The sequence below is a fragment of the Aptenodytes forsteri genome, unplaced genomic scaffold (assembly GCF_000699145.1).
Source record: "Aptenodytes forsteri isolate BGI_AS27 unplaced genomic scaffold, ASM69914v1 Scaffold483, whole genome shotgun sequence".
In the NCBI taxonomy this organism is placed as follows: domain Eukaryota; kingdom Metazoa; phylum Chordata; class Aves; order Sphenisciformes; family Spheniscidae; genus Aptenodytes; species Aptenodytes forsteri.
In genome coordinates, this window is record NW_008795316.1 from 266,422 (window position 1) to 292,835 (window position 26,414).

Genomic DNA, 26,414 nt, shown 5'->3' on the forward strand with positions numbered 1-26,414 from the left:
CTCTTCCCCAAGCCTGTAGCATTGCATGGGGTTGTTGTGGCCAAAGTGCAGGACCCGGCACTTGGCCTTGTTGAACCTCATACAGTTGGCCTCGGCCCATCGATCCAGCCTGTCCAGGTCCCTCTGCAGAGGGACCAAATATCCCACTCTGATATTTGGTGCTTTCCTAAAAGCCCAGCTTGTCAGTTCTGGAGAGTGCATGGGAATCTTGCTTTTTACTGAAAGGAAGAGGTTGTTCTTAAAATCTGTCATTCTGCTGTATGCAGGGAAAAGGCAGGAGGACTCAGAAGGCTAACTGAAGTGCAGTCTGACATTTATGATTACTTAAAACAGCTCCTGAGTTCTAGAGCCTGTCTCCTGATTTGGAGACCTAGCTGGTGAGGGTTTTAGAGGTATTTGTGCCAGGGAGAGCAGGACAAGAAATACTGGCCTGCTGGGATGAAGTTTATGGTTATTTGTGTGCAGTTATTAGTTGTTTTATCCTTACCTGCCAGCCTTGCCCTGTTTGGAGACTGACCACAGCCCTAGTCCAAGGGTAGACTGGGAGAGGAGTTGTTGCTGGGAACATGCTGCATTTGGGCTGATGAACTGTTGGATTTGTGTGATGCAGTAGTGGGAGGCAGAACATGTTTCTCTGCTGCTCTTGCCAGTTAAAAATGCTCCTTGGTGCCTGGAAACACAGCTATCGGTATGTGCATGTTTGTATGCACTCATGGGTTTATGCGGGTCTGTGTCCCACCCTAGAGGCTTGTTCACCACAGTTGTGCACGGGGACAAGGGACTCTGAGCATGGGTGATGAGAGTCTGCAGAGAAGCCATGCTTATTTAAGGTGCTCTTATTAGCAAGACTGAATGTTAAGTCCTTTTCAGAGGCTGGTGCAGGAACTTCAGTTGCTTTGGGACCAAACTGTATGTTTGGTCATCTTGAAATTAGGGTATATCTACTAATGTGCAGTGGGAGTTAATATTAAATGATGAGGGATTTAGCTGCTAGAGGAAGAGATAAGGGAAGGATAAGTGTGCTGGCCCATCTGTCAGAGCTCACTGCAGGTACTGCCCTCCAGGGCACTGCTGCCTCTGCACTGGCATGGGAAAGGCTGATTCCAGCCAGGAACAAGCCCCTGCTAGGTGCTCCTCTCTGAGCAGTGGCAGTAACTCTGTCTCTGCGGGTGCTGCCCTAGGAGCTATGGGGCACGCTGGTTTGAAAAGGACTTGGCCACCTGCTATGAAAGGTACCACATTAGAAATCCGCAGGCTGCAGCATCCCTCAGCCACAATAGTTGTGTGACTCTGCACCCTTCTGATTAACTTTGCTGCTTAGCTTGGTTATGCTGATGCAACCATAATGTTTCCATTTCTAGATCTCAGCTCTGCACCTTATTTGCTGAAGAGCCATGAACCTCCTGAACCTTATGCCTAGTATGTTGCTCAGACCACCTGTAGCTTCTGCCTCCCAGATTGTCCTGAGCTGAAGGACAGGAAGCAGGGGCTGTGCATGTAGGGCAGGTAAAGTGCTGGTCCTTGGGGCCAAGACCCCATCTGCAGTGGACTGACCTCCTCCAGGATGTACGCCTCAAGCAGCACTTGTGTCTTGGCAGATATTGGTATTTCTATGTCCCTGCAGGCAGGTGTGGGTACAGGTGAGGAATCTGCAGTCTATTTGGCAGGTGCCTTGCCATCCCTGGGCAAAGCCCATAATGATGGGATTCCTGGAAGGTGGTTACCTGCTGAGTGCTTTGTCCTGCTTTGTTTTTTTATCACCCAAAGAGTGTCTGTTGTTTGAGCAGATTTGATGGTATTTATGTGATGCTGTAAGTGTCCCCTTGCCTGGTAATTTTACTGATTAATCTGGATCATGCTGGAAAGCCACATGTGCCTTGTACCAGAGGGTATGCCACCATGTGTCTGTATTATTCAACTATAACAAATGCTGACAAGAACTAGAAAGATGAGCCTGAGCTGGAGATTGTTCTTGCTTTGTTAGCAGTGTTTGGGAAGGACAAAGTTTGGCAGTTTTTCTGACTGGAAAGGTGAATCTTGGGAGATCTTTTCCATGTTCTACACACAGCAGCGGAGGTCCCTGCCTCTTCTGTCTCTGTGCCCTGAGAACAGGTCTGCCACCATTACTTGCTGCTGCTTTTGCAGAGTCCCTGGGGGTCAGGTTTTGGGAGCAGAGGCTCTTCTGGCACTAGGAGATGGGACCGTGCAAGTTTGCTGCTGGTGGGTGTTTATGGCAGCACTCAGTGCCATATTCAAGGAATTGGTGTGGAGTATGTTTGGAGACCCTGATTTGTCAAGGCCTCTAGCAAATGCTAAGTGGTACCTCAGCCTAAAAGACAAAACCAGCCTGACGCTTGGGATAGTAGCCTGGTGTGGCCCGTGCAACTTCAGGGGGAACAGCTTTCTCAGTGACAATCCTGCTGGGGCTCTTGGAGGCATGGGGCAGTTCATCTGCATCAGACCCCCACTTTTCCAGGATGGACTAGCAAACAGCATCTTGGCAAGAGGTGGCTTCTGCTCACAGTCTGCACCCCTGTCAAAGACAAGGATTTTCTGTCTCGTGCCACTAGAAGAACCGGAGCTGGCTGGGGCCGTTTGTTTGCCCTGCTCTGCACATGCCAAATGGCCTGGACTTGCTCCCTGCTGGGACGGGTGACCTTGGAGGTGTTCTGGGAAGCGCCTGAGCACTGTCCTCCCATCTTGCATGGCGTATTATGAGCTGTATCATTACGAGCAGCTCAGTTAAGTCATTACAGCCTTGGTGAATGCATGAGCTTTTTCCCTCTCATCCCAATTCATCACTATTGTGCTGACATGAATCATTTTCATTATAAAATGCTTCAGACCCTGTTAATTAACAGAATTGCTTAAATTTCAATGAGATAGTGCTTGCCCAGAAATAACGGTTTTGTATTCATAGTGGAGTGGCAGGAGAGGCCTATAAGCATGACTGGCTGAGGCCAGTCCTGTGCAGCCCTGGGGAAATGGTGCTTGTGCAAGGCCAGTCCTGCCTGCTCTCACATAGGAGGGTTGCAGTTCTTGCTGGGACGTGTGCCTAGAGGTGCATTCATCGCTCCCTTGTCGGTGCTCCCTCAGACCCTTTGGATGAGGTGGGATGGGACTCCTGGTCAAATGGCTTCCTCTGAACAGACCCAGGATGAATGAGGGAGCCAGTGCAGACCCTGGGCCCCATCACAGGCACCTGCTGTTTTCCTGTGGAGGGGTTAGGATGCTCCCTAGCAGAAATTCTGCAGTGCTCTGTGCTGCCTCTGACCTGCATGCTGGCTGGGAGCGTAGACCTCGGTGATTGAGCGAAAGAAGGACTGAGAGTTACCCGAATGTGTAAACAGGCAGATGCTGGAAGTGCTTGAGAGGTGGTGGGTGAGACAGAGCCTCCTCTTGATTCGTGGGGCTGAAGGCAGTAGGAGCCCAGGGAATTACAGAACCAAAATGATAGAGGGACAAGGGAAGCTGGGTGAAATTGTGCCTATCTGTGAGAGCTGGGGAGCTGCAAGGATCTGAAACAGTGGTTATGTCTTTATAATAAATCCTAACAATGATAATAATTGGAATAATTGCTAGTTTCAGAAAGCAAGGAGAGATAAATGTCTCCAGAACAGTGTTGCCAGCTCCTGCTGCACCTGTAATGTCATGCAAAGGGGGGGAGAAGGGGGGGAATTTTATTCTCCCAGCTTAGTGGCATTTCTGACTGCCTTTGGGCCACAGCACCAGTGGCTCTTTGGTGTGACCCGTCCACCCACGGCCTTTGTCAGGAGGTGCATAAGGTCATGCCAGACATGAATGGGGAAACTGTGGCAACCTGCTGGCTGTGGAGGGCTGATGCATGGAAGCCTCAGGGTATGTCCCTGAAGCCACATCTTGTCTCCTTGCAGCCTGCTGGCACTCAGCTCTCCCCTCCACTGTGCTCAGGCTGTGCTGAAGGCTTCCTAGGAGTGTCTGCCTTGAGCCAGGTGGTTTGGATGGCTGTGATGCTCTGCCATTGCTCACTTTGTTGCACGTTAGCAAATGTCTTGCAAGTTGCTGAGAGCAACTGGATGATTCTCTGCTGTTCGCTTGGCAAGGGAGGAGCTCCTTGTTCCCTCCAGGTGGGACCTCCTCACTGGAGACCCACACCGAACAGCCAGGCAACCCCCTTCCAGCACCTTCCCTAACACCAGGCAGGATTAGTGGTGAAACAAAGCAAAGATGGATTTTGCAGTTCACAGTAGGAGGAGGTAAAGCTAATAGTTAAACAGAAAAGCCTGGAAGAGAGAGCAATTACAAAAACAGAAAACAATGTCTAAATCTGTGGGAATGTTAATAAACTGAGCTGGAGGGGATTTTAAGCTGATTCCTAGCTGTTCTGGGGTGTTGCTGGTACAGTGGGACTAGGAATGTGCTGCTAATGACCTTGCATCCATGTGTGCACTCGTGCTCATGTGTGCCCCTGGTGCCACCTCAGGGCAGAGTCATCTCTTTCCTTCATTCTCAAAATAATTTCTTCTCTGCTTTGTTTCCATGTAAATGAAACACTCCTGGGTGACTCAGGAAGTCATAACTTCTGCTATTCACAGTGTTTTCTGGGTTTTACTACGCTTTGTTTCTTGTTTTACATTCCTTTATATTTTAGTCCTGGTCATTTCCCCCAAACCCAGATGACTACTGAAGACCTATAAACACTTTTAAGAGACTTCATTTCATAAAAAGTATTAACATACCATACATTTTGTTAAGCTTTATGGTCTCTAGTGCATTCGCAGCCCCTGACACAGAGCATGTATGTCATCTCTGGTCTCCTTAACTTAGAGGGACACTTGAAAATGAGGGATTTTGTGCAGACAGACTTTTGGAAATACACTGCCTGCCCTCATTTTCCAAATCAAATAGGGGAGCCCTCCAGGCATGCTTGGGCCATGAGGCACCTGTGAAATGGAGCTTGGGCTTGGAGCACCGATGTTCTGTTAGGAATGCTGTGGCAAGCCTGGCTCCTGCTTGAGCAGATAAGGATAAGTGGGCTGTTGCAGATTTGTGCCAAAGGGGTTTCATGACTCAGCCTGGGCTTTTACACAGCCTTTCTGTGCAAACCTTTCTGTGCTGGCCCCAGTGCAGTGCAGCCCCCGCATCTGGGCGAGTCCTCTCTCTCCTGTGCCTCTGGCCCCCACCAGCCTCCTGGCCTCCCTGGAGAGAAGTACAAACCTCCTCTGTGCTGGAGTTTAACCCTGTTGGAGCTACTGGCAGCCCGCAGTAGAAGCAGCAGTCAGGAACCTTTCATGCAACACGCCTGTGAATCGGTTGCAGAGACTTGCTGGGATCAGGTTGGGCCTGTGGCCATTCCTGGGCTCCAGGGGGATTTTCAGGATGTTTCTGCCTGGCTGACAAGCCCCTGGGCTTGTTCGTCTCTCCAGAGACCTTTTCTCCCCTTAGTTGGCTTTTGCTTACATGACCTCTGTGAAGGCTGCAAAAGGGTTTGCTCCCCTTTGCACTAGGGCCCAGCAGATGTTGTTTGTTGTTGCCAGCAACATGCTCCTATGGTAAAGGCGGCTAACAGCACCTAGGGCTGCATTAGGAAAAGCATTGCCAGCAGTTGAGGAAGGTGACCTGTCCCTTCTACTCGGCACTGGTGAGATGACATGAGTGCTGTGTCTGGTTCTGGGCTGCCAAATATGAGAGAGACATGGGCATACCAGAGTGAGTCCAGGGAAGGGCTATGAAGATTGGTGAAGTACTGGAGCATCTGCCATATGCAGAGGGGCTGGGAGATCTAGCTGATCCTGTTTAGAGCTGGGGCTTGGATGCAGTAATCTCAGCAGCCCCTTCCAGCCTCACCCCGTCTGTGACTGCGGATGCTCTGCAACCTGTCTGTGCTCACACTGTCCTGCCGGTTTCCAGGTGTGATCCGGACAGCTGTGGCTGACCTGGACCGTGAGACACAGGACCGGTATGAGGTGGTGATCCGCGCAACGGACATGGCAGGACAGCTGGGTGGCCTGTCTGGATCCACCACAGTCACCATCGTAGTCACTGATGTCAATGACAACCCACCACGCTTCCCTCAGAGTAAGTCCTGACAGCAGTGGGAGGTGAGCACTGGCCCTTGGTCCTAGTCCTGGCCTCTCGTGGGTGGTGGGACAGAAGCTCAGCTCCCAGCGCAGCCTGGCACACGTCTGCAGGGTGAGCCAGCCCGGCTGCTCATGCTGCTTGCAGGGCAGCAGCACCAAGGTACCGTAGCACGCATAGCTCCTTGCCTGGGTCTGAATGCGTCCCTGCCTGGCAGTGTGATGGAGGGGCAGCTGCCTTGGCTGAGCCTGTCCATGAGCTTGTCCAGGGTCCCAGACAAGACCCCTGCTCCTGGTGCTAGTCCTGGGAGGGACTGGGCTGTGTGGTGGGGAGAGCAGAGCTGGCCCTTTCCTGACCCCTCTCTGAGCAGTGCTGGGGGAGAAGGCAGCCTGGTCTGTCATGCTGCTGTCTCCTGGGAGCTTGGGCAGGGACTCGGCTGTCAGCTGCTGGCCTGGCCCCTCCTGGCTGCTCCGTTAGATCTTGGTACACTCCGCCCTAACTCAAGGCATGGTGACACTGCCCAGCTCACAGACAGCAGCCTTGTCACAGGACAGCTCTGTTCCAGTCACTGCTAGTGGCCTGTGGCTCATGCTTGTGTCTTCTCTGAGATCCGCCCCCAAATGAGGAGGGTGGGTGATCCTGTTGTGAAGAGTGGGCTGTGCAATCCCTGCAGTACACACCAGCTGCAGAGACCGGCAGCACGTGGCTGGTAGACCAGAAAGGGTGCTGCAGCTGGAGGAGGCTCAGCTCTTTAGCTGCATCTCCTAGAAATTAGAAATGGTAAAGTTTGCAAAGAATGGGAGAACACTGATTGCAGGGCAGTGTCCACACGGAGAAATCATCCTTTACTTCACCTGGTACCTTGAAACATCAGTGCTCCCCAATTATCTTCCCTCAGCCCTTATTTTTGGCTGGGGTATGTGTTTCTCCTGGTAGGGCATTCTGGACTATAGACACTAGTAGAGTTTGGACAGCCCTCGTAGTCCAAGGGTGCCTCCAGGAAGGTATGTGAAGGGCTGTATCAGGCCGGAGGGGGTTCAAAGGCAGAAGCAGTGACCCTAGTACCTTTTTCTCCTCCAGAGATGTATCAGTTCAGCATTGTTGAAACTGCCCCTGTGGGCACTGCCATCGGGAGGGTGAAGGCAGAGGACTCTGACGTCGGGGAGAACACAGACATGACCTATCAGGTGAAGGATGAGGAAGGGGTGGAGATGTTCAAAGTCACCACGGACAGCAATACCCAAGAGGCTGTGATCACGGTACAAAAGGTGAGAGATGAGGAAAGCTGGTTGGGTAGGGAGGGCACAGATCTCTATGAGGACCCTTTCCTTTGGGGACTCCTGCTGCTGCATTTGAGTTGAAATAAATGCTCCTCTGAGTGCTGCTCTAGCAGTAGCAGTTGCATTTTTGTGCCTGCAGGTGCAGGGAGACACCTGCCTCTGTTCTGGCTGGATGGCAAAATGCAGACCTGTGTCTGGGAGGAAAGGCTGAAAAGAAGCAGCAGCACAGTGCCTGCTGGAGCCTGCACAGGGCGGCTCCCTGGGTGGCAGCGAAGAAGCGAGCCGTGCATAGGTGAAGCCGTGCACAGGGCTATGGAGACAAGTACTTACAGCTGTTATTGATAGTACCTGTTAGGGGAGAAATATGCCCACCTAATTCCTATACCTGACCAACACCATTTTTACTATCTGCTTTTGGTGGCAAAAACAATCAAGCAAACACTTGATGCAGGCAAGAAAGAATGATTCACCAAGGCCACTGCATTCAGATCGCCTCCCCTGTAGAAATAATAGCAGGGTGATTAATCATCAAAATCCACTCACTTGCAGCACACAGTGTGCTGTCTTCCCAGTGAATCTTGGCTGCCCACACCCTGCGCAGCCTGGATGCCCTGTTGGAGGCCCTGAGGGGAGCGGGCTGGAGGCTTCCTCTTCCTCTTGCCCACCTCAGAGTGGGCACTGCTGGCGGGAGGGCAGAGCACGAGCTCCCAGCCTCCTGCAGAGGTGCTGCCTGGGGAACAGGTGGCTTTAGTGCTGCCCCGGATGTCTCTGGTGAAGGAAGGGGCAGCAGGGGGGCTCCTTGGGCTGGGTATGGCTAACCCTCTCCTGTTGTCCCAGCCTCTTGACTACGAGTCAAAAAAAGTGCACACTGTCGTGGTGGAGGCCCTCAACAAGTTTGTGGACCCACGGTTTGTGGACCTGGGCACATTCCGGGACCAGACCATTGTGCGGGTCTCGGTGCTGGACGTCGATGAGCCCCCCGAGTTCCGGCCCCCCTCCAACCTGATGGAGGTCCAGGAGGACGCACACGTTGGCTCTGTCGTGGGGGTGGTCACTGCCCTGGACCCGGACACAGCAAACCATCCTGTCCGGTAAAGCAGGCGCCTAAACCTCACATCATCTTCCTTCCAACGGTGGGCGTGGGGTCACCTGCAAGGGACACATGTGGCCTGGGGGGGCTCATGGCCATGGCTAGGGCAGAGGGGAGGTGATGGCAGAGGAGGAGGGGCAGTGCAAGTGAAGGTGACAAGTGCCGCATGCATGGCCAAGCGTGTGAGTGTGTCCTATGGGGCAGGCAGCTGGCAGGTGAGTGGCAGCCTGTGCACAAGCAACAGGCAAGCAAGAGCAGCCATCTCAACAGGTGATGGATAAGTCACTGGCAAGTGATGGGTTTGTGAGTGGTAAGGGAGTGTCAGGGAAGGTGGTTGGGTAATGCTTGCATGTCCTTGCTGCTGACAGTGAGGCATCTGCAATGGTGCCTGACACAGGCCAGATGAGTGACCAGAAGTGACAGGAGGGCAGTGATGAAGGATGACAAATGAGGTGAGGCTTGGGAGGTGCGGAGCCACAGCTTGGCTGTGTGTGCGTGCATGTTTGCACAGGGATCAAAGATCAGAGGAGTTTATATTTGGGCAGGGGACATAATCCAGGCAGCAGCTTATCTGCACAGGACACTTCCTATTTCCATTTAATTTGTGGCTAAAGAGATTGTTACCTCGTTAAATTGTTATTACCTAAGGCACAAAGCAGCCTTCTGGCTCTGCCAACTGGCCTGAGTCACGAGCAGTTGGGTCAGAAAGCTGGTGTTCTGAAAACATTCTCAATGTGTGGAAAATTTCCTTGAAATGTGTGTTATTGTGCCAGGTGACGGCAGGGCTGCAGGCACCTTGTGCACAGCCGCTCACTTCAAATGAGCAGCGGTGGCTTTGCATCTGAGCGCTCTGTAGGGAGCCTGTCTCAGGCAGCAATAAACTGGGATGCAGCAGGGACAGGGATGTGGGGTGGAGGAGGATGTGGCCAGGGAGGGCTCAGTTACAGTACTGATTCCATTCGACGATGTCCCTGTGCGGCTGCTTGGGGTGCTGAGCTCCAGCACTGTGCAGCCATGGGGAACGCACTGGTTCAAGGTGGGGTGAGGGGTATCTCCAGATCTTCATGGAAATGAAGATTGAGATGTTTAGAAAGCTCAGAGAAGAACTTACACATGGAAAGCTGCCATCTACAGATGCCTGGCAGCTAGCAGAGAGTATTGTGTCACAGAGCTGGATGCTGAAAGCTGTCTTTGGGGTGAATGTGAATGAAATCAGCCTTGGCATGCCAGGAACTAGAACTATGTATGTGAGTGTTGCACTACTTGCACTAGTTGGTGCTGTCTGTTGGACATGTTCGCAAAGTACCTCTGCTCACCTTGTCATGTGGCTACCCTCTCCATTCAGGCTACACGTCTGATTTCTTTGTAGCCTGCCCTGAGCACGTGGCTGTTAGCTTGCACTCTTCAGACATGTGCAGTCTTTCTACACATCTGTGTGTGTACACGTGTGCATGTGCTTTTTCACTTGACTGTTTCTAGCAGTGCTACAGAACATAGATTTTATTTTCTGATCTGTAATTGTAGGAAAGGGGCCTTGGGGACAGAACTATTCTTATTCTCGTTTTCTCTTGTTCTTTGTGCTGCTTCCCCATGGAGCTTGTTGCATTGTTTGCAGACAGAACAAAAGAAAGCAGAGGAGGAAGGCTTTCTACTGCTGTGCAGAAGGTGATGGGGACTTGGAGCAGAGAGAAGCAGATTCAAGTACTCAGCAGGAGCAAGATGGTTAGAGCCCAAACTTTGCTATGCGAGTGTCTCTTATAGCAAGCTTAGTGTCAGACAAGGCAATGCCTCGTGCTCAGGCATGAGGGCCCAACCAACAGGACTCCCAGGCATCTGCTGCAGCTTGAGAATTGCAATGTGTTTTCCCTTGTCAGGCTTGATGCATTCAAATGTGTCCTCCCTCCAGCTATCCTCGGGCAGGTAGCTCATCCTGTGTCCCCCATGCTCCCCTGTGGCATTTGGTCTCTATCCATCCATCTCTCCACTCCCCTCTGTTCTTGCAGTGCCAGCTGTCATGAGCAGTGGCAGCTCCGTCCCCTTGTGATGCTCCCTTGGCGCTTGCCTGGGGAGTGCGGGTGGGTGAGCCTTCCCTGCCATTTTAACAAGTACCAAGAGAAGATTCAGGTTTATATTGGTCACGCTGATGTGGCAGCAATGCAGGAGGAAGGTGGTGTTAGATGTCTACTGTTTTCCTGTCCTCTGGCTAGCCAGGTAATTTAATAAAATACTTTGCCACGTAGGCAGCTGTTCACAGCTTCAAAGTGGTGCACAAACATTAATGCAAGCATCCTGCAGCACCCTGCCAGGATGGGACACTAACCTGTCAGCAGGAGACTGCAGTAAGTCACCTAGCATTTCAAGTGTGCTACTCCAAAGTACAGTCACAAGAAGCCAGCACTTGTACTTCACCTCTGATATATTAGAGAGCAACTTGTCCTGACAGCATGACCAGTATTTGATGCTTGGCTCCTTGAAGTTGGTATGAACCCTTTCAAGTTGCTGCAGTTCAGTGGATCCTTTTTAACTTCTGATCCTCATCTGCTAGAGGTGGGAGCAAAGACATGGCTGTGTTTCTGCAGTGGCTGCTGTCTCCTGGACTCTGGTCTGTGTGTTGGCTCTGCCCTGTAAATAGGGGAGATCCACAACCTTCTGTCGTGACGAGATGCACTTTCCCCTTGAGGCAGGAAAGAACAAGGATTGCCAGAGACAACAGAGCAAAAATCAGCTCTGTCAGCGTTTCCAGGTCTTGCTGACACCAGGCTGCCAATAACGAGGTTTGGGAAGTATTTTTAGCCAAATGGGAAAGGAGGTGCCCTTGGCTCTTTGTTTTCGTCCTCAGGCCAGCACAAACAGGGCTGTGCGGCTCCAGCTGCACCATCCAGCCTGAAGCAGCTGCTGGAGGCACATTTCAGCCTGGTGCTCCCCTGCCCTCCTGGTGATCAGCTTGTCCCACAAGGACATGGCCACTTGGTGTGAGAACAAATCCTTTCCAGATGAAGCTGAGCTGGGTTGCAAAGTGACCTGTTGCAAAGACTTGAGGATTGAAGGGGCGTCTGACTCCCCTGTTCTTGGGAGGCGTCCCTGAGGCACTGCTCGCTGCCCCTCTCCCAGCTGCATATGGATGTAGAGCCCCTGGCAGCTGCTTGCCTGGCTGGGAGGAGAGCTGGGGTATAGGGTGCCCGAAGAGCACCCCATCTCTCTGGGTGAGCAGCTCCAGCTTGTGGCTGCTCAGAGAGGGACACCCTCCCTCCAGTGCTGACTCCATGAAGCAGGGAGTCATGCTGAAGTTCAGCATGGCAAAGGGGCTGCACGCATCCTCAGGGGGAACACGTCCTTGTTTGTTGCCTGACAAAAACTGGAACCACTCTTTTTCAGAAATAATTTAGTTTCCAGTTGGCCTTTTGGCTTTAGCTGTACATTTCCTGGGCGTCGTGCAATTTTTCTCAGCTGAGCCATTGTATGAGGTAATACAGTGATAGACTGTCTGTGTACGTGAGGCTGTTTGTATGGGAGCCCTTTGTTTTTCTCTCTGCAGTGGGAGCCTGTGCTCTGATTGTGTGCATTCCAGGCTTTATCAGCACTGGGAAGATGTTGCTTGGGATTTAAGGTTCTCTGAGATATTCTTGTTTGGCATTCACCAAATCTGGAGACACGTGTTGGACATGGGCATTTTATAGACTCCAACAGCATAGCAAGAGCTACAACCTGCTTCAACACAAAAGGGAGAGGAGGAAAAAACAAGCACCACAAAAAAGCTTTCACACAGTGTTTGAAAAGCTCCCTATTAACAAAACACATGGCATAAAATGTGCTCCTTGTTGCATTCAGGGCGAGAAGTGAAACAAACTGCTTGAGAAATGCATTAACGAGAAAGATGAGCACCAAGAAAGCTGTCTGAATTAAACAGTCACTTGTAACATCCAAACCAACAGACAGTGCCAGCAGGAAGAGAGGAAAATGGATTACAAGGTCCGCATCCCAATCAGAGCTGGGGACTGCAGTTCCAGAAGTAGAGCACCAGCAAGCTTTAGGAGGAATGAGCATATGTCCTATCTGAGTACCTGGAGGACCCAGGGATTAATTGCTACCCCTTCCCAGGTGAGAAGCGCCGTTTGACTTCAGTGGGATGGATGAATATGAAGCTGGACTACTAGAGGTGGAGAGGCACACAATGATGTATTGCACAAAATGATGTAAACTGAGCACAGTGGATAGCTTCTCATTCTAGCTGCTGTAGCACAGGGTTAGCCATAAGCTCTTGGAAGGGGAGGTCTGTCGTTGTGTAGAGCAGTGTGGAGAGGGTTGATCTGCAGCTCTGACCAGGTTATGGCTTGGGGGGGGCGGATGGACATCCATGTGCACCTTCAGTCCCCAACTCCAGTGCCAGCCTAGTGCTCCAGACCCTCCACAGTACTTTGCGCAGATGGAGAGCTACAGACCCACCTGGACTGGCCACCTCCAAAATCAGTGTGTAGAAGCAGGCTCAGCCCTGCTTTCGTGGCAAAGGTAGGCAACGCTCAGAGCTCTGTTTCCTTCCCCTGGTGCAATGTTGAGAAGGTGGCAGCTTTCTGTGTAGCAGTGGTGACAAAGGGATCAGATTTCTGGTTTGGTTTGTGCCCTGCCATAGGGTATGGATAGTCAGTCCTCAGCAGACAATTCAGAAGTGACAGGAGACAACCTTAGCAGCAAAACAATTAGAAGCATAAGAAAAGGATACCAGTGGCATGAGGCAGAGCGCTCCCATACCAGCCTCCTGCCCTCTGGTCATGCAGGCAGCCGGTGTCAGAAGTTTCGAGGCTCAGTGATGTCTCCCATCACTAACTGGGTTTTTCTGTGTAGCTATTTTTTGCAGACATCTTTGTTTATGCAGCAATGACATGAGTGTGAACAAAACAGGCATGTGCTTACCTGAGAAGCAGGAAAGGCATATGGAAAGTGAAGTACCATCTTGAACTCTTAACAGTATTCAAAAGTGGAATGGAAGAACAGGATGTGTTCGAGGCCAGGTGATGTGGGAGAACAATGGAAGCAGTTATGCAAATACATCAATTATGCTATTAGAAAGATATTAGGTGTTGTCATTCCCGTTTCTATTCCTCCTTCCAGCAGTACATTGGACTGCTGTGTACAAGTCAGAGTGTCCAGACCTCTTCTTTCCCTTTGTGAGTGCAGAGTGGATGAGAGGCTGCAGTACATGCCAAGACAGTGTCACTATCCCTTCTGGAGCTGGCTACGTGCCTGTAGAGGCTGTTTCCAGCTGGGAGTTGGGGCAGAAAATGCAGGATGGTTAAGAAGTCCCTGGCAGTTGGTTCAGAGATGCCTAGGCTTGTACTTGGCTTTGTGTGGCAGATCTCTATTGCCTCTAGATGCAAGGAGGGGAGAGGAATCCAGCCATATATGTGCAGAACATGCTAGAGTGTGCATGTGCACAGATGCAATTTAGGTAGTGATTTTTTTAACACTTTTCCTTAGCTACAAGCAAGTGCTGTTGTATTTTCTCTCTCATCCCCCTGTCTGAAAGGGAGAGCTAGGGAATGTAACCTGGTACTGTATAACACTAAACAGCGTGTAAATGCCTTTGTATGTGCCTCCATCAGAGATAGAGCTGCCCGGCTGTGTGGATAGGTGTCCCTCAGGAGGCACTCTCACCTGCAGCTGGTTCCCCCCCAGGGCATGGGACAACGGCATGGAGGCCATCAGTGCCTCTGTGCAGAGTGGACATTCTGTGCAGAGTGGTCATCCTTGCATGCAGAAGGTGAGCTGGTGTTCCTTGGCTGTGAGCCATGTGGATGATGGACCCACAGACCACAGCTGGACTGTGCCAGGTGAGATGCAAGCACTTGGGAAAGTCAGCCTGCAGTGTGCGGAGCACCTCCACCATCCGGAACGTGCTTCTAGCCTGAAGCCTGTCCTGCTCTGCTCCTCTTGTCTGATGTGGCCTCTCAATATTGTCCTGTCACGTCAGCTTTCCAGCTTGCTTTATCCCTACATCTATCTTCCTTCTGTTGTTGGACATGTGGCTGAAGGCTTTAATTTATTCACAGCCCTCCTTTTGGTAATTTATCCTTTGTACTCTTTGCTGTCTTGTATTATTTAATTCTGTAAAGCACTCGGGGAAGCAGTGTGTATGAAAGATGCTGTACACAATAACATTATGCTTTATTGTTTGTGATTTGTAGGCCTTCTGGATTTCTAATTCTGATTGCAGTGGTGGTATTTTATTTGGGTTACAGCTGTGCTCGAGGGCCTCAGCTGGATTGGGCTTCCCTTCCAGTCTCTGCCTCCAAGGAGCACACATCTAATTGTGCCCTGGTTTTAATGTTAGCTTGCTTTATTCCATGTGTAATGGTTGGAAATGCAGGACATGCCACTGGGACTGATTGCGTGGGCTCATGGTGTCATGGCTAAGGTGCAGGGCTAAACCTGGGTGTCTGACTCTTCTTGTGAGCTGTGGTGTTGCCCTTTGGGAAGAGGTGGGAGTTGTGCTCTCCAGAGGTGGCATGGAGAGCAGGTGGGCTGTTGATGGGATGCCCAAGGAGGGGGCTGTTTGGGGCAGCACTGGAGCAGCTGAAGGAGAAGAGTGAGAGCTGTGTGTGAAGGGTCTCTGCTGAGCAGCTGGAGCCGGTCGGAGCTGGAGGAGCTCTTCAGCCTGCTCCTGTGAAACTGGGAAGCCCAGGCTAGGGCAAATCTCAGGGCTGCTGGGGATGATGTGCTGTGTTGATTGTGGGGATGCTGGCTGTTGCCCACCTCTCTGCTGCACACGTTCAGTCTGGATTCAGAGGAGACCTTGCCATTTGAAACTGCTGTAGCTGCAGTTCAGGTTATCTGCAGGTCTAGCTCACAGCCTGCCTGTGTGCTGCTGTACTGTCCTCCAGGTCTCTCACTTGGGTGAGAGCTGCGGCAGGATCAGGAGAGAGGGTGGTAGGTGAGGTGGGCTCCTTGAGCAGGGGTGCCCTCCTTCGATTTGGGTTGGTGTCCTTCCTGAACCTATAGCTCAGAAGCTTCCCAGAGTCATGAGTGGAGTTACAGCCCATGATTTCTATATCACTCGTGTCTATCCTGAGCATAAGGTTCCCATCAGAGCAGGTTTTCCCCCTTGTCCATAGTCTGTGCTTAGTTCCACTTTATGCACTGAAAGCCACACTTTAATTTTACTCGAGGGCTCTGGGCTTGTAGCCTGGTAGAAACATGGCCTTTATGTACCATGCCGCAGCAGAGGAAAAGTGAGAGCAGTGATATAGGGCCTGTTGCGTTAGATCCCTATATTCCCTGTACATCCTGGGGCTGATGACAAGGTTGGGCTTGGCACATCCAGCTGTTCAGTTTCCCCTTTTGCCTGGTCTCAGGTACGCCATCGACCGCAGCACAGACGCAGAGAGGATCTTTGACATCGATGCCAACACAGGTGCCATTGTGACAGGAAAGGTCCTGGACCGGGAGACGGCAGGGTGGCACAACATCACTGTCCTGGCAATGGAAGCAGGTGAGATGGAGGACTGCTGTGTGGAGCAGACAGTCTGTGCTGGACTGGAGTGGGGCAGACGGGGAAATACGGGTGCGTTCACTGTAGAGGTGACCAAGATGCAAGTGTTAACACTGAAGTAAAAAAAAATAAAATGTAGCAGCACAGAGTCTGACATCTCCCTAGACAACCTAAAAATACTCCTCCTGACTTGAGCATTAATAAGGGAGCATGGTCGAATAGTATATTTGATGAACACTAATCAAAATTGTGTTATCTATGCTCCAGCTCTGTCAGTCATCCCTGTGCAGCTCTCTCCCTGCATTCACACCTGCTGAGCAGCTCTGGGGGCTCCCAGGGGGTCTGTGTTCACATCACCTGCGTCCCCTGGTTTAGCCATGTGCTGTGGGTGGATGCCCCATCAACTGGAGCCCTGTGGCACAGATGGTTGCCAGCACTTGCTTCTGCTGGGGGCTCATGGTTGTTGGGATTTGCAGGCTGTACCTGCACACTGGGTATGTGGCTCTGGATGCCTCCCATGCCCTTCTTCGTCTCCCTGCCCTTGATGTGGCTGCAGGCTTGGCAAGGCACAGCAAGGAGTGGATGGGAGGTCCCGGCACTGCAGCAGTGGGAAGGAGCTGCAGGGACAGAGTGTTGCTGAGCCCCCATGCTGGGGACAGAGAGCAGCGGTGCTGCTAGGGCTGGTACCACCAGGCTGCTTCGTCTCTGTCTGTAGCGCTTGGCATCACCCTGCAGCCCACCAGGAAAAGTCTCAGGCAGAGGATGAGGTGAAGCTCTTTTGTCCTCTTCTGAAATTAGCTCCTTTCTGACCCTCCCACGAGAGCCCTGGTGATGGTCTCTTCCTTCCCTTATGGCTGTGCTATCCTTTAGACTGTATTTACCGTAACTGCCAAATCTGCTCACACCCAGCTGGGAGAGCCGGGAGGGAACAGCTTAGTGGCTCTGCAGGCTTTGTTAGTTTATCTTCCCCCCGCATGATGGGGGCGGAGGAGCCTTGGCATGGACGCTTCCAGCAGAAGTTCTGTTTGTCTTTTCTCCAGTTAAGAAAGAAAAGAACAAACCTGGGTCCTGCTGCTCAAAGGAGCTCTGAATAAACTCCTCTTGAGGAATGAAAAGAAAATAATAGCAGCAAAGGGCAGGCTTTGCTTCCCTGCAGGTGTTCCGCGGTGGGTAGGAAGCTGCCCTGGGCATCCCACTGCCCTCTGTCATGTTTGCACAGTGCCTTGGCTCGTGGGCTCTGCAGGTCCTGTGCGCAATGGTGGATCTGGCCCCATGGGCCCCAGGGGAGTGCTCTATGTGCCTCCTTTTTCTGAGCCTGAAGATGGAGAAGGGACTTCAATCCCAGGCACCATGCTAGGAAGCAGAAAGACATTGCCATATTCTTCACATTTTGGATGTGCAAGTCGCCAGGGCAGCCTGGGACCTGCTGTGCTCTGCCACCCCACGGCAGCTGGTATCAGGGAGCTGCTTTGGCTGCAAAGCACCTTCTGACATCTGCAGACATGTGCCAGGACCTGTCTGGCTGTGGCAGGAGCCTTCCCCAGGCTTTGCTTCCAGAGACCACTCAGAAGTTCTGGTTCTCATTTCTTCGCTCATTCTTGAGCAAGAAGATGCCGTTTCACATTCAAGGAGCCATGTCGGGGCCTGACTTGGGGCCCAGAGATTGGTTCCTGCTGCAGGGCCACCCTGCCACAGCAGCAGTCATCTACTCTGGCCAGGTGTCATGGTTTAACCCCAGCTGGCAACAGCTGGGGCAAGTTACCACCCAGCTGCTTGCTCACTCCCTGCCCCGGTGGGATGGGGGAGAGAATCAGAAAAGTAAAAGTGAGAAAACTCGTGGGTTGAGATAAAGACAGTTTAATAAGTAAAGCAAAAGTCATGCATGCAAGCAAAGCAAAACAAGGAATTTGTTCACTACTTCCCATCAACAGGCAGGTGTTCAGCCATTGCCAGGAAAGCAGGGCTCCATCATGCGTAACGGTGACTTGGGAAGACAAACGCCATCACTCTGAATGTCCCCTCCTTCCTTCTTCCCCCAGCTTTATATGCTGAGCATGACATCGTATGTATGGAATACCCCTTTGGTCAGTTGGGGTCAGCTGTCCCAGCTGTGTCCCCTCCCAACTTCTTGTGCACCCCCAGCCTACTTGCTGATGGGGTGGTGTGAGAAGCAGAAAAGGCCTTGACTCTGTGTAAGCGCTGCTCAGCAATAATGAAAACATCCCCATATTAGCAACACTGTTTCCAGCACAAATCAAAAACATAGCCCCATACTAGCTACTATGAAGAAAATTAACTCTATCCCAGCCAAAACCAGCACACCAGGCCAGGATACAGGCTCTGCTGCCCCAGGAGAGGAGGGAGCAGCAGCCCTGGCCAGAACAGCGCTGCCCCAGGGGGCATGTCTCTGGCTCTGCTGTGTGTCCCGAGCCCCTCTCTGTGCTGATGCTTTCTGCCTGCTGGCCAGGATGACCTCTGCGGTGCTATCGTGGGCCCTGCCTGGCATCAGGCAGTGATGGGCAGGTGTGCTGGTGCTGCCCAGCCACACCAGAGGGAGGGTAGCCTGCTGCATAGCCGCAGCATGTCCGGCAGGCTCCGTGAGGAGGCTCTGCCAGCAGTGACCAGGGAGGAGGGGATCGCGGCGTTGCAGCACAACTCAGCATCTAGAGGAAACATGAGGTGACAAGAATCAGAAGGACAATATTTACACACAGCAGCTAGGATTTCAGAACAAGTCAGTAAATGCTGCGGCTCCCCTCCAGCAGGGAAGCCTGTCAGGCTCGATCGCTTCAAAAGCTGGGGAGACTTCAGTGCTCTGACTTCTCCCATGGTGAGCTCTGACTCATCCGTTCTAACTGCCCAGACATTCCTCCCAGTGACATTATCCTTAACGTTTTGTAATTGTGAAATATTAATGACTGATATTGAATTTAAACTACAATTTATGTCTGAATCCTCTGGCGGAAAGGGCAGTTGTAAAGGTACAGCCTTCCAAGTGATAGAGGGGTTTCAGAGCAAGGCCATGCAGCAGCTGTCAGGCTGCGCCTGGCACAGCGGGATCAGCCATGGCAGCGTGAGCACAGGGTGGCTGGGAGCCTCTGCACTGGTGTTGGCGTGTTCGGTGCAGCAGTTCCCAGCACGCAGGTGTCTGGGGGAGCTGGCAGAGCCCTGCAGTGTTCACTGTGGGCATGTGGGTTGCAGCTGGCTGCCGCAGGGTCTGCTGCACAACTGGGCAGGACATTATCAACTCCGGCAGAGGCAGGTGATAAAATATTCTTCCTTTTTCCTTGGTGAGATGTAAACTTTTCAGAAGGAATGGGGAGCGAGCCCACCAGGTGTCCTACTGCCCGGGCTTGTGCCTGGCACCCCAGCTCATTGGGGGTGGTGGGAAGCCATGCCCACTCGATTCCTGTGGTGCTGTGCCTGCTCAATTCCTGCAGCACGTGGCCTAGAGTGTGTTGCACCAAGGTCTTGCTTCCCTGCGGCCTCCTTGAGCTGACTGTCCTGAGAAGGGTTTAACGAATGGCAGCTGATGGAAGGCTTGCCTACTGACAGCACTTGTTCCCGCAGGCAGCCTGTTTGTTAGGTTTGAGCAGCTCGATACAAGAGCTGTCCCCCCACCTTTGAGAGCCCCATCTGGGACCTGGTGCTGCTGCAGCAGAGACCATGTCCAGGGGTGCATGCCCCACCTACAGATAACTAAAGCAAATGTATTTGCATCTGAGGAACAGTAAGAAAAGCCACAGAAGGTGCCTGGCTGCACCTGTGAGGCTGGCTGAGCTGTGTGCTGCTGGCAGGAGGAGAGGAGGGGCAGGTCTCCCCCTGTGGAACAGGCACTCACCAGTGTGAGCTGCCTCTGCCAGCTGGTGACCCACAGAATATTTGGCCTTGCAATGTGGCAGCCAGCAGGAACCATGGGGGCTGTTCAGCTGGGACCAGGCCAATCGTTTCCAGAGATAAATCTTCATTTCACTCACAAGCTATTTACCTTCCTTGGGCTAATATTAGTGATTCTCTTCCTGTTTTCCTCTTTGCTCATGTAAAATGATGAGGCCTTGACTGCTGTGTCCACTGCTGGTAATTGAGATGATAAATCTTCCTGCTGGAGACTGGCTTTAATCAGAGCATTGTGTTTGGATGCGATTTAATGACTCTCATGCTGCTGAGTTCAGGCAGGACTCGGGAGAGGTGAGAGCTGTTTATGTGTTACTTGGCTTAACTGCTGCTTCCGCTTTGCTTCCCCTCAGCTGGGAGCCACGTTTTCAGCTCCAGCCTCTGATGGAGCTGCCTGTGTCCAACGAGCCATACCCCTGGCATGCCCCTGCTTTGTTCTTGCCATCAGTGCTCTGCTTTGCAGTCAGGCAGCTGCACTGACATCTACAAAACCACCCTGTGCTTCACAGCCATGGTACGAGTGCTGGAAAGCAGCGTGGCTCATCCCAATCTTCTGATCTGCATTTTGTTCTCCCAGTTTGCTGAGATAGTGAGGAATAAATTCTACCCCTGCCTCTTCCCTACTAATGTAAAAATTTTGAATTCAATATTGTACCAATTTAGTCTTGAGGCAGAAGAGAGTAGGTCGTACACTGCACCCAACAGCATTTGTGATCTGTGTTTCCCCAGGTGCTGCAGCCACAAACAGCAGCCCATGGTCCTCTGGGCTTTCCTCAAACTGTGCTTCAGACCCCGGGAAAGCTGCAGAGCACCTTTCTGCGTGTGGTATCACTACATGGCTATGTGTGCAGGCAGGAGTGCAAATGCTATGTGTGCTTCAGCAATGGTTGGATTTGGACCTTCACAGCAGAGGTTTGGGTGTAAAAATGCAAAGTGCTTTATTGTGAATTTGTGTGAGGGTCTGGAGGGGTAAGGACTGGATCCCAGCACAGCAGTAACCACGGATCCCCTCCTTTCCTGCCATGGCAGGGGTGGCCGAGCATCTCGGCAATCCCTTCCCATTACTCTGAGCTTCTGCTGCAAAGCTTCCAGTGTTTGAGAGCAGTTGCCCAGAGCTACTTGGTGTCAGTCCAGCAGGCAGCTGGCTGTTCGGAACCTGGGGAGAGGGCAAGTTGTTGGCATTTTGCATCTGAATGTTTAAGACAAGAATATTGTACTGTTCAGATTACTTTCATGGTTAATTAAATTAAGAAAAAATACTTCGGGATGTGGCTGAAGATTCAGCCGGAGCATTTGAGGCTCGGCCTCAGTGTCGCCGTGCAGCAGCACTGTGGCTTTCTCCTGCTGCAAAGCCAGGGCCCTGCCCATCCCTGCGCTGTGCTGCCCGTCTCTGCACTGTGCCGTCCACCAAGCGGTACCTTGGCACAGGTGGTCTGGGCCACACTCGCTGCTTGTCCTGAGCTGCACTGTCTGTAGCATTGAGGAAAGTGCAGATGCTGCGGTGTGGAAGGGATGGGCAGAACTCTGTCCCCCACCCCCAGCAGGCTCCAGCGGCTCTGAAATAATTCAGCCTATGTTGGCAAAGGCAGCTGCCAGTCATCAGCCTGGAGCTCCTGTACTGCACTGCTGTGTTTCCAGCATTTCCCCCTTGTTCTGTGTATTTTCCATGTCTCTTTCCTCAGTCTTTTCAGATTAATAGCATTCCAGCTCCTGGAGGAAATGCAGAAAAGCAGCATATTTAATTTTAATTTAGGAAAGCGTTTAGGTAGTAGCCTAGTTTCCTCACTGCTGTCAATCAGGCTTTCTCAAGGCTGACATCAATTAGTTTAAAAATATTGAATGTAATTTTGCCTGACACAACATATTGCAGCCACTGCAAAATATAATTTATTTTAGAAGAAGAAATAATTAAACTAATTTGCATGTCAGTCAGCTGAGCTGGAATACCAAGGAGAGATGCTGCAATAGAAGATGACTTTTTTTTCCTCTCCAGTTGCACTCAGCCTGACATATGCAACCCTCTGCCCTGTCCACTGGCCAGGTGCTGCTTGGCAGAGCCCTTCAAGGGCATGTTTCTGTGCCTTCCCGCAGCCATCATCCACCCAGTCTGCTGTTCTTCCTGGCAATGGTACATGCCTGCTGAGCATTTACTTTGGTGTGCTGGAGCATGTGTAGTGGTATGTGCATACATTTCTGTGTATGTAGAGGAAGCACATGTCGGAGCTTTTGGCCTTGCAGATGTGAAGTCTGCATTGGTTAAGCGCATCATGCCTTTCATCACAGATGTGAATCTTATTTGCACTTCTGACCATCATAAATTCAGTTTATGCCACACAAGCTACAGAAAACATATTTCAGAGATCTTTTGGAGATTTTTTTTTTAATACATCCAACCATTTTTCATATTTGCCACCAATAAATCCAGGTACTGGCTCAAAGGAAGAGGAAGGTTAATAAAGCATTTGAGGAACCTTCAAATAGATCATGGTACAGCCAAAATAAAAGGAAGCTGATCTGTGCCTCACTAGAAGAGTAGACAACGATGCACTAGTTGCATTTCTAACCTTGATGTTTCTGGAGATGTCAAATTTTAACCCTGTTACTGAGCCAAGAGTAAGCACAGCAATTTCGGAAGGGTCAAAAGGAGAGTTTCTTTATGACAGGGTGCATTTAGAAAGGACAACTGTGCTTTGAGCTGCGCTCAGGGGAGCAGGGTGTTGGTTATGGCTCTGGCAGAGGGGTCAGCATGGGTCCTTCGCACTGTGCTGTGGCACATGGATGACCCCACTCACGTGCACAGCATAAAACACTCCTGGTAGCTGCTTGCGGACGCTGCAGAAGAGGACAGACCTATGGTTATGCCCAGCTCTAAATACGCTGATTGCATCCCTCCTGATGAGGCTGTGAGACATGATCTCGAAGGGAAGCTGCCATGCTCAGGCTCACCCAGGTGTTCTGACCTGGCCCTGCAGAGCCTCTGTCTCACGTGCTGTGCCAACAGGTTCTGGGGAGAGTTTGGCAGCACTGGGATCGGCTCCTGCTTGCAGCCGGCTTGGCATTGGGGGAGGAACCGTTCTTCGGGGTCGCAGTTAGGAAGGGGAAGAGGTGGGGTCCTTGGCTCTTCCTTCTCCTGGGCTCTTTTTCCTCCCTTCTCTTTCTGCCTTTCCTCATCTTTCTCTTGGCAGTGTCTTCAGGGCGCTGCCAGCTTGCTTCAGAGCTGAGCAGCATGGACAGTTATCCATCTTCCTGCGGGCTGAGGAGGGGGCGATAAGATGCTGTTGTCCTTCTTCTTGCAGGAATTGAACCCTTTTTCCTCCTGTTTTTTTTGACCCCAGTGGGCATCAGGCCGCACCCCTTTACCTTCCCCCAGGCTCCTTGTTCCCTTCCCGCCCTGATGCCTCCCCCTTCCTCTCTCCCTGAAAGCAATTGCAGTTTATTTCACTGCACCAACATGCCTTTTAAAATAACACATCGTTCCAGGCTTTTAGTCACGACTTGACTCCCTCCCCCGAAAACAACCATCTAATCACCAGAGCAGCTGGTCTGGGTGAGAGGGAGTGATAACATGAGAATGGGGTGAAGGCAGCTCTGGGGAGGGGGCTTAGGTTCCCAGCTAATCATGGAGCAGTGCTAAATCTCCTCTCCCCTGGGTCCTCCACCACCTGATCTGCGGGGGGCAGCATTAATTTTATAGACAAACAGGCAGCAGAGCTCCTGCCCAAGCAAGGAGAGAGGCATCGGGTCTGTCACAGTTGTAACCTCTGGGTAAAATGAAGGAGATGGAGTGTGAGGGAGTTGTGAGTTCTGGAAGCACGAGATGCTTCAGAAAACATTAGGTCCTCCAGAGTGATTTATAATCTTATAGCGAGGGCTCAATGTACCTTTGCGGTGCCTGTTGTGGGGTAGAGTGGCACTGCAGTTAGTGGAGCTGTAAATGCAATCCCTGTCCCATGTGCAGAGCAAGCCCAGACAAGCACCAGCGGCTCTGTGCACCCCTGAGGGAGGGGAGCGGGCTGCGAGCGCCCCAGCACTGCTGCCTGCATGAGGCATGGGCTGGCAAGTGTGAGGGTGAAGGGGCTGCCCTAGATCTTACCATGTGACCCCCCTGTACCAGCTGACAGATGGTGCTTTGTTCAAGTTCAAGATGCTGATGGCAACGCAAAAATTGGTATCAGTGTGCAAGGCCTGGGTCCCAGGGCAGAAGCCTCATGCCTTGAGAGGGAGTGTTCAACCCTGGATCACCTCGGTGTGGTGGAGGTGCATGTGGCAGATTTCATCACTGCCCTGTGCTCTTAGTTGATACTACCTGTTTCACGTCCTGGCTCTGCTTGCTTGCCTCTCAGCTGTTGCTGCTAGCCCCTGGGGTATAAGGGTCAGGATCCAAGTCAGGGTGTGATGAATTTGCTTGTTCCCTCTTGGTGCTGTCTGGCTGCAGCACAGATGCTCATCAGTGGTGACTCACCCTTACCGTGGGGACTTGCTCGGGGCTGCTCAGCTTTTCCAGGGGTAGAACAGGTCAACAGCAGCGTTTCAGGAGTCCTTGGTACGCAGCCCAGCAGTTGGGTTTCTTTACTGGAAAATGGGTGTGGTGAAGCTGAGCGATGCTCTGCCAGCACCACCAGCCCACAGAGATGGTCTGTGCCGCAGCCAGGCAGAGCTGCGGCGCTGTGTGACCCTCTGCGCTGGCAGCAGCTGAGCAGCTGTGACAGCCTCTGGATGGACAGACATGAGGAGGGTTTGCTCCCTGCTAGTAGCAGATGGCACTTCCTGCTGAAGCTCTGCTTCTTTTTTTTGTTTCAGATAATCACTCACAGGTGTCGAGAGCCTCTCTTCGTATCCGTATCCTGGACGTGAATGACAATCCACCTGAGCTTGCCACCCCCTATGAAGCTGCTGTGTGTGAGGATGCCAAGCCAGGCCAGGTAGCGGGTGTCCCCCAGCCCTTCTCCCAGGTCTCCATCAGCACCTGCAGCAGTCTTGTGCTGCGAGCAGTGCTCTGGACTAGTGCCAGCCTGCCTGTCCTTCCCTCTTCTGCCTGAACATCTTCCCGTGCAGCTGCTGTCACGCTGGGAGCCACTTTGCCGGTGTCTTATAGCTAAGCCCATCTACAGGGGCAAAGGCTCATCCCTTGCTGTGGCAGAAGCTGGTGATGCTCTGCTGGGCCCAACGCTGCAAGCGGGGCCTGTGGGAGGGGCTGTGGAGGCAGCACTGATTCTCACCTCTGCTTTCTCCCCACAGCTGATCCAGACAATAAGTGTTGTGGACCGTGATGAGCCTCAGAGCGGCCATCACTTCTACTTCACACTGGTACCTGAAGCCACCAACAACCACCATTTTTCTCTGCTGGATATTAAAGGTAAGCCCTGCTGCACCCTTCCCAGTCCTGCAGCCTCTAGACCGAGCAGCACAGCTGGCCGTGGGGAGGGAGACAAGGCTGTGGGCTTACGGTCTATCTGTGCCGGATGGAGCTCAGGATGCTTTGGGCACCCTGCAAGGCTCCTTGCCAACCTGAAATGGTGGGACTGGTCAGCTAGCAGTTTGGATTTCCTCAAGGAGGCTCTGCCAGCTTTCTTCTCTGCTGCAGACAGGTCCAAAGCTCCTCTTGTGCTGTCTGGTTAGCCTTCGATATTTTCAGGGCTCTTGGTCCCTTTCTTGATGCGAACTCTCCAACCTGCCTGCAGGCAAGGAGACGATGTGGATTTACAGATGAACATGCTCCCATTTTGAGCGTTATGATTTATCCCTCTCCAAGGTAAATCCTGGAGCGTGGGTCATCCCGGGGCAGCTGTGCAGGTGGGCAGCCCCTGTGCCCCCAACAAACGGGAGCAGCTCAGGAGTCCTGGGAGGCAGCAGGGCCATGCAGCAGCCAGCCCTCGGCCATTGCGGGTTACCTGGGATGCAGCCAGCAGAGCCGGATTCCCCATTAGGTGGTGGCTCAGGAGCATGGTTTCTCTGCGTTTCCTGAGGCTCATCCTGTCCTTTGGGAAACTGCAGCCAGGCAGGGCCTGTCTGTTCCTCTGGGAATCTCTGGGGTTCTTTGCACCTCTGGGCTAAGCAGCTCCCGATGACTTGATCCCCGCCTGCTGCTGTAACCCATGGGGTGCGACACAGGTTTTGCTGGCTGAGCCCTGGCTGCTATTTGGCTTTGTGGACTGCAAGGTCAGGCTGCATTTGCGTGGATGTTAACAATCTAGAAAGGTAGTTATCAGGCTGCTTCCTATTTTTTCCTATTTCCTATTTTTGACTGGTGTTTTGGGTGAATTTAGGTGCTGATTGCAGTGGTACAGTATAGTAGGGACCCTTGCAGATACTGGGATCTTCTCCAGCCAGATGTCCACTTACTTGTCAAAGGGGCCAGCTCAGATGGAAGCCAGCAGACCACATTGAAATGCTTCTTTGTTTTGTTTTGTTTTTTTTTTAAACCATTTTTTCTTTGTTTTTGCAGTTTCATCTGTCAAAAGTCTGGTTTAGTTTGTTCTGAGCTTATCAGAGGAACCCTCTGCTGATGTAAGCTCCTGCTTGTTTGGTTTGGTTCAGCTTTATTAGGGATAGTCAAAATGGAAGTTGCAGCAAAAAGCTTCAGACATAATCGTAGAAGGACTGATACTGC

The 26,414-nt window shown here is 51.9% G+C and overlaps 1 protein-coding gene across 1 annotated transcript in view; it reads left to right on the plus strand.

The window, feature by feature from the left end:
- Positions 1–26,414, plus strand: part of CDH22 (cadherin 22) — a 58,927-nt gene that overhangs the window by 22,258 nt on the left and 10,255 nt on the right. The window contains exons 4-9 of the mRNA XM_009279547.1: positions 5,890–6,057; positions 7,138–7,325; positions 8,175–8,428; positions 15,774–15,910; positions 24,605–24,726; positions 25,043–25,160. Coding sequence (XP_009277822.1) covers positions 5,890–6,057; positions 7,138–7,325; positions 8,175–8,428; positions 15,774–15,910; positions 24,605–24,726; positions 25,043–25,160 — 987 coding nt within the window. The remainder of the gene's footprint in view (positions 1–5,889; positions 6,058–7,137; positions 7,326–8,174; positions 8,429–15,773; positions 15,911–24,604; positions 24,727–25,042; positions 25,161–26,414) is intronic.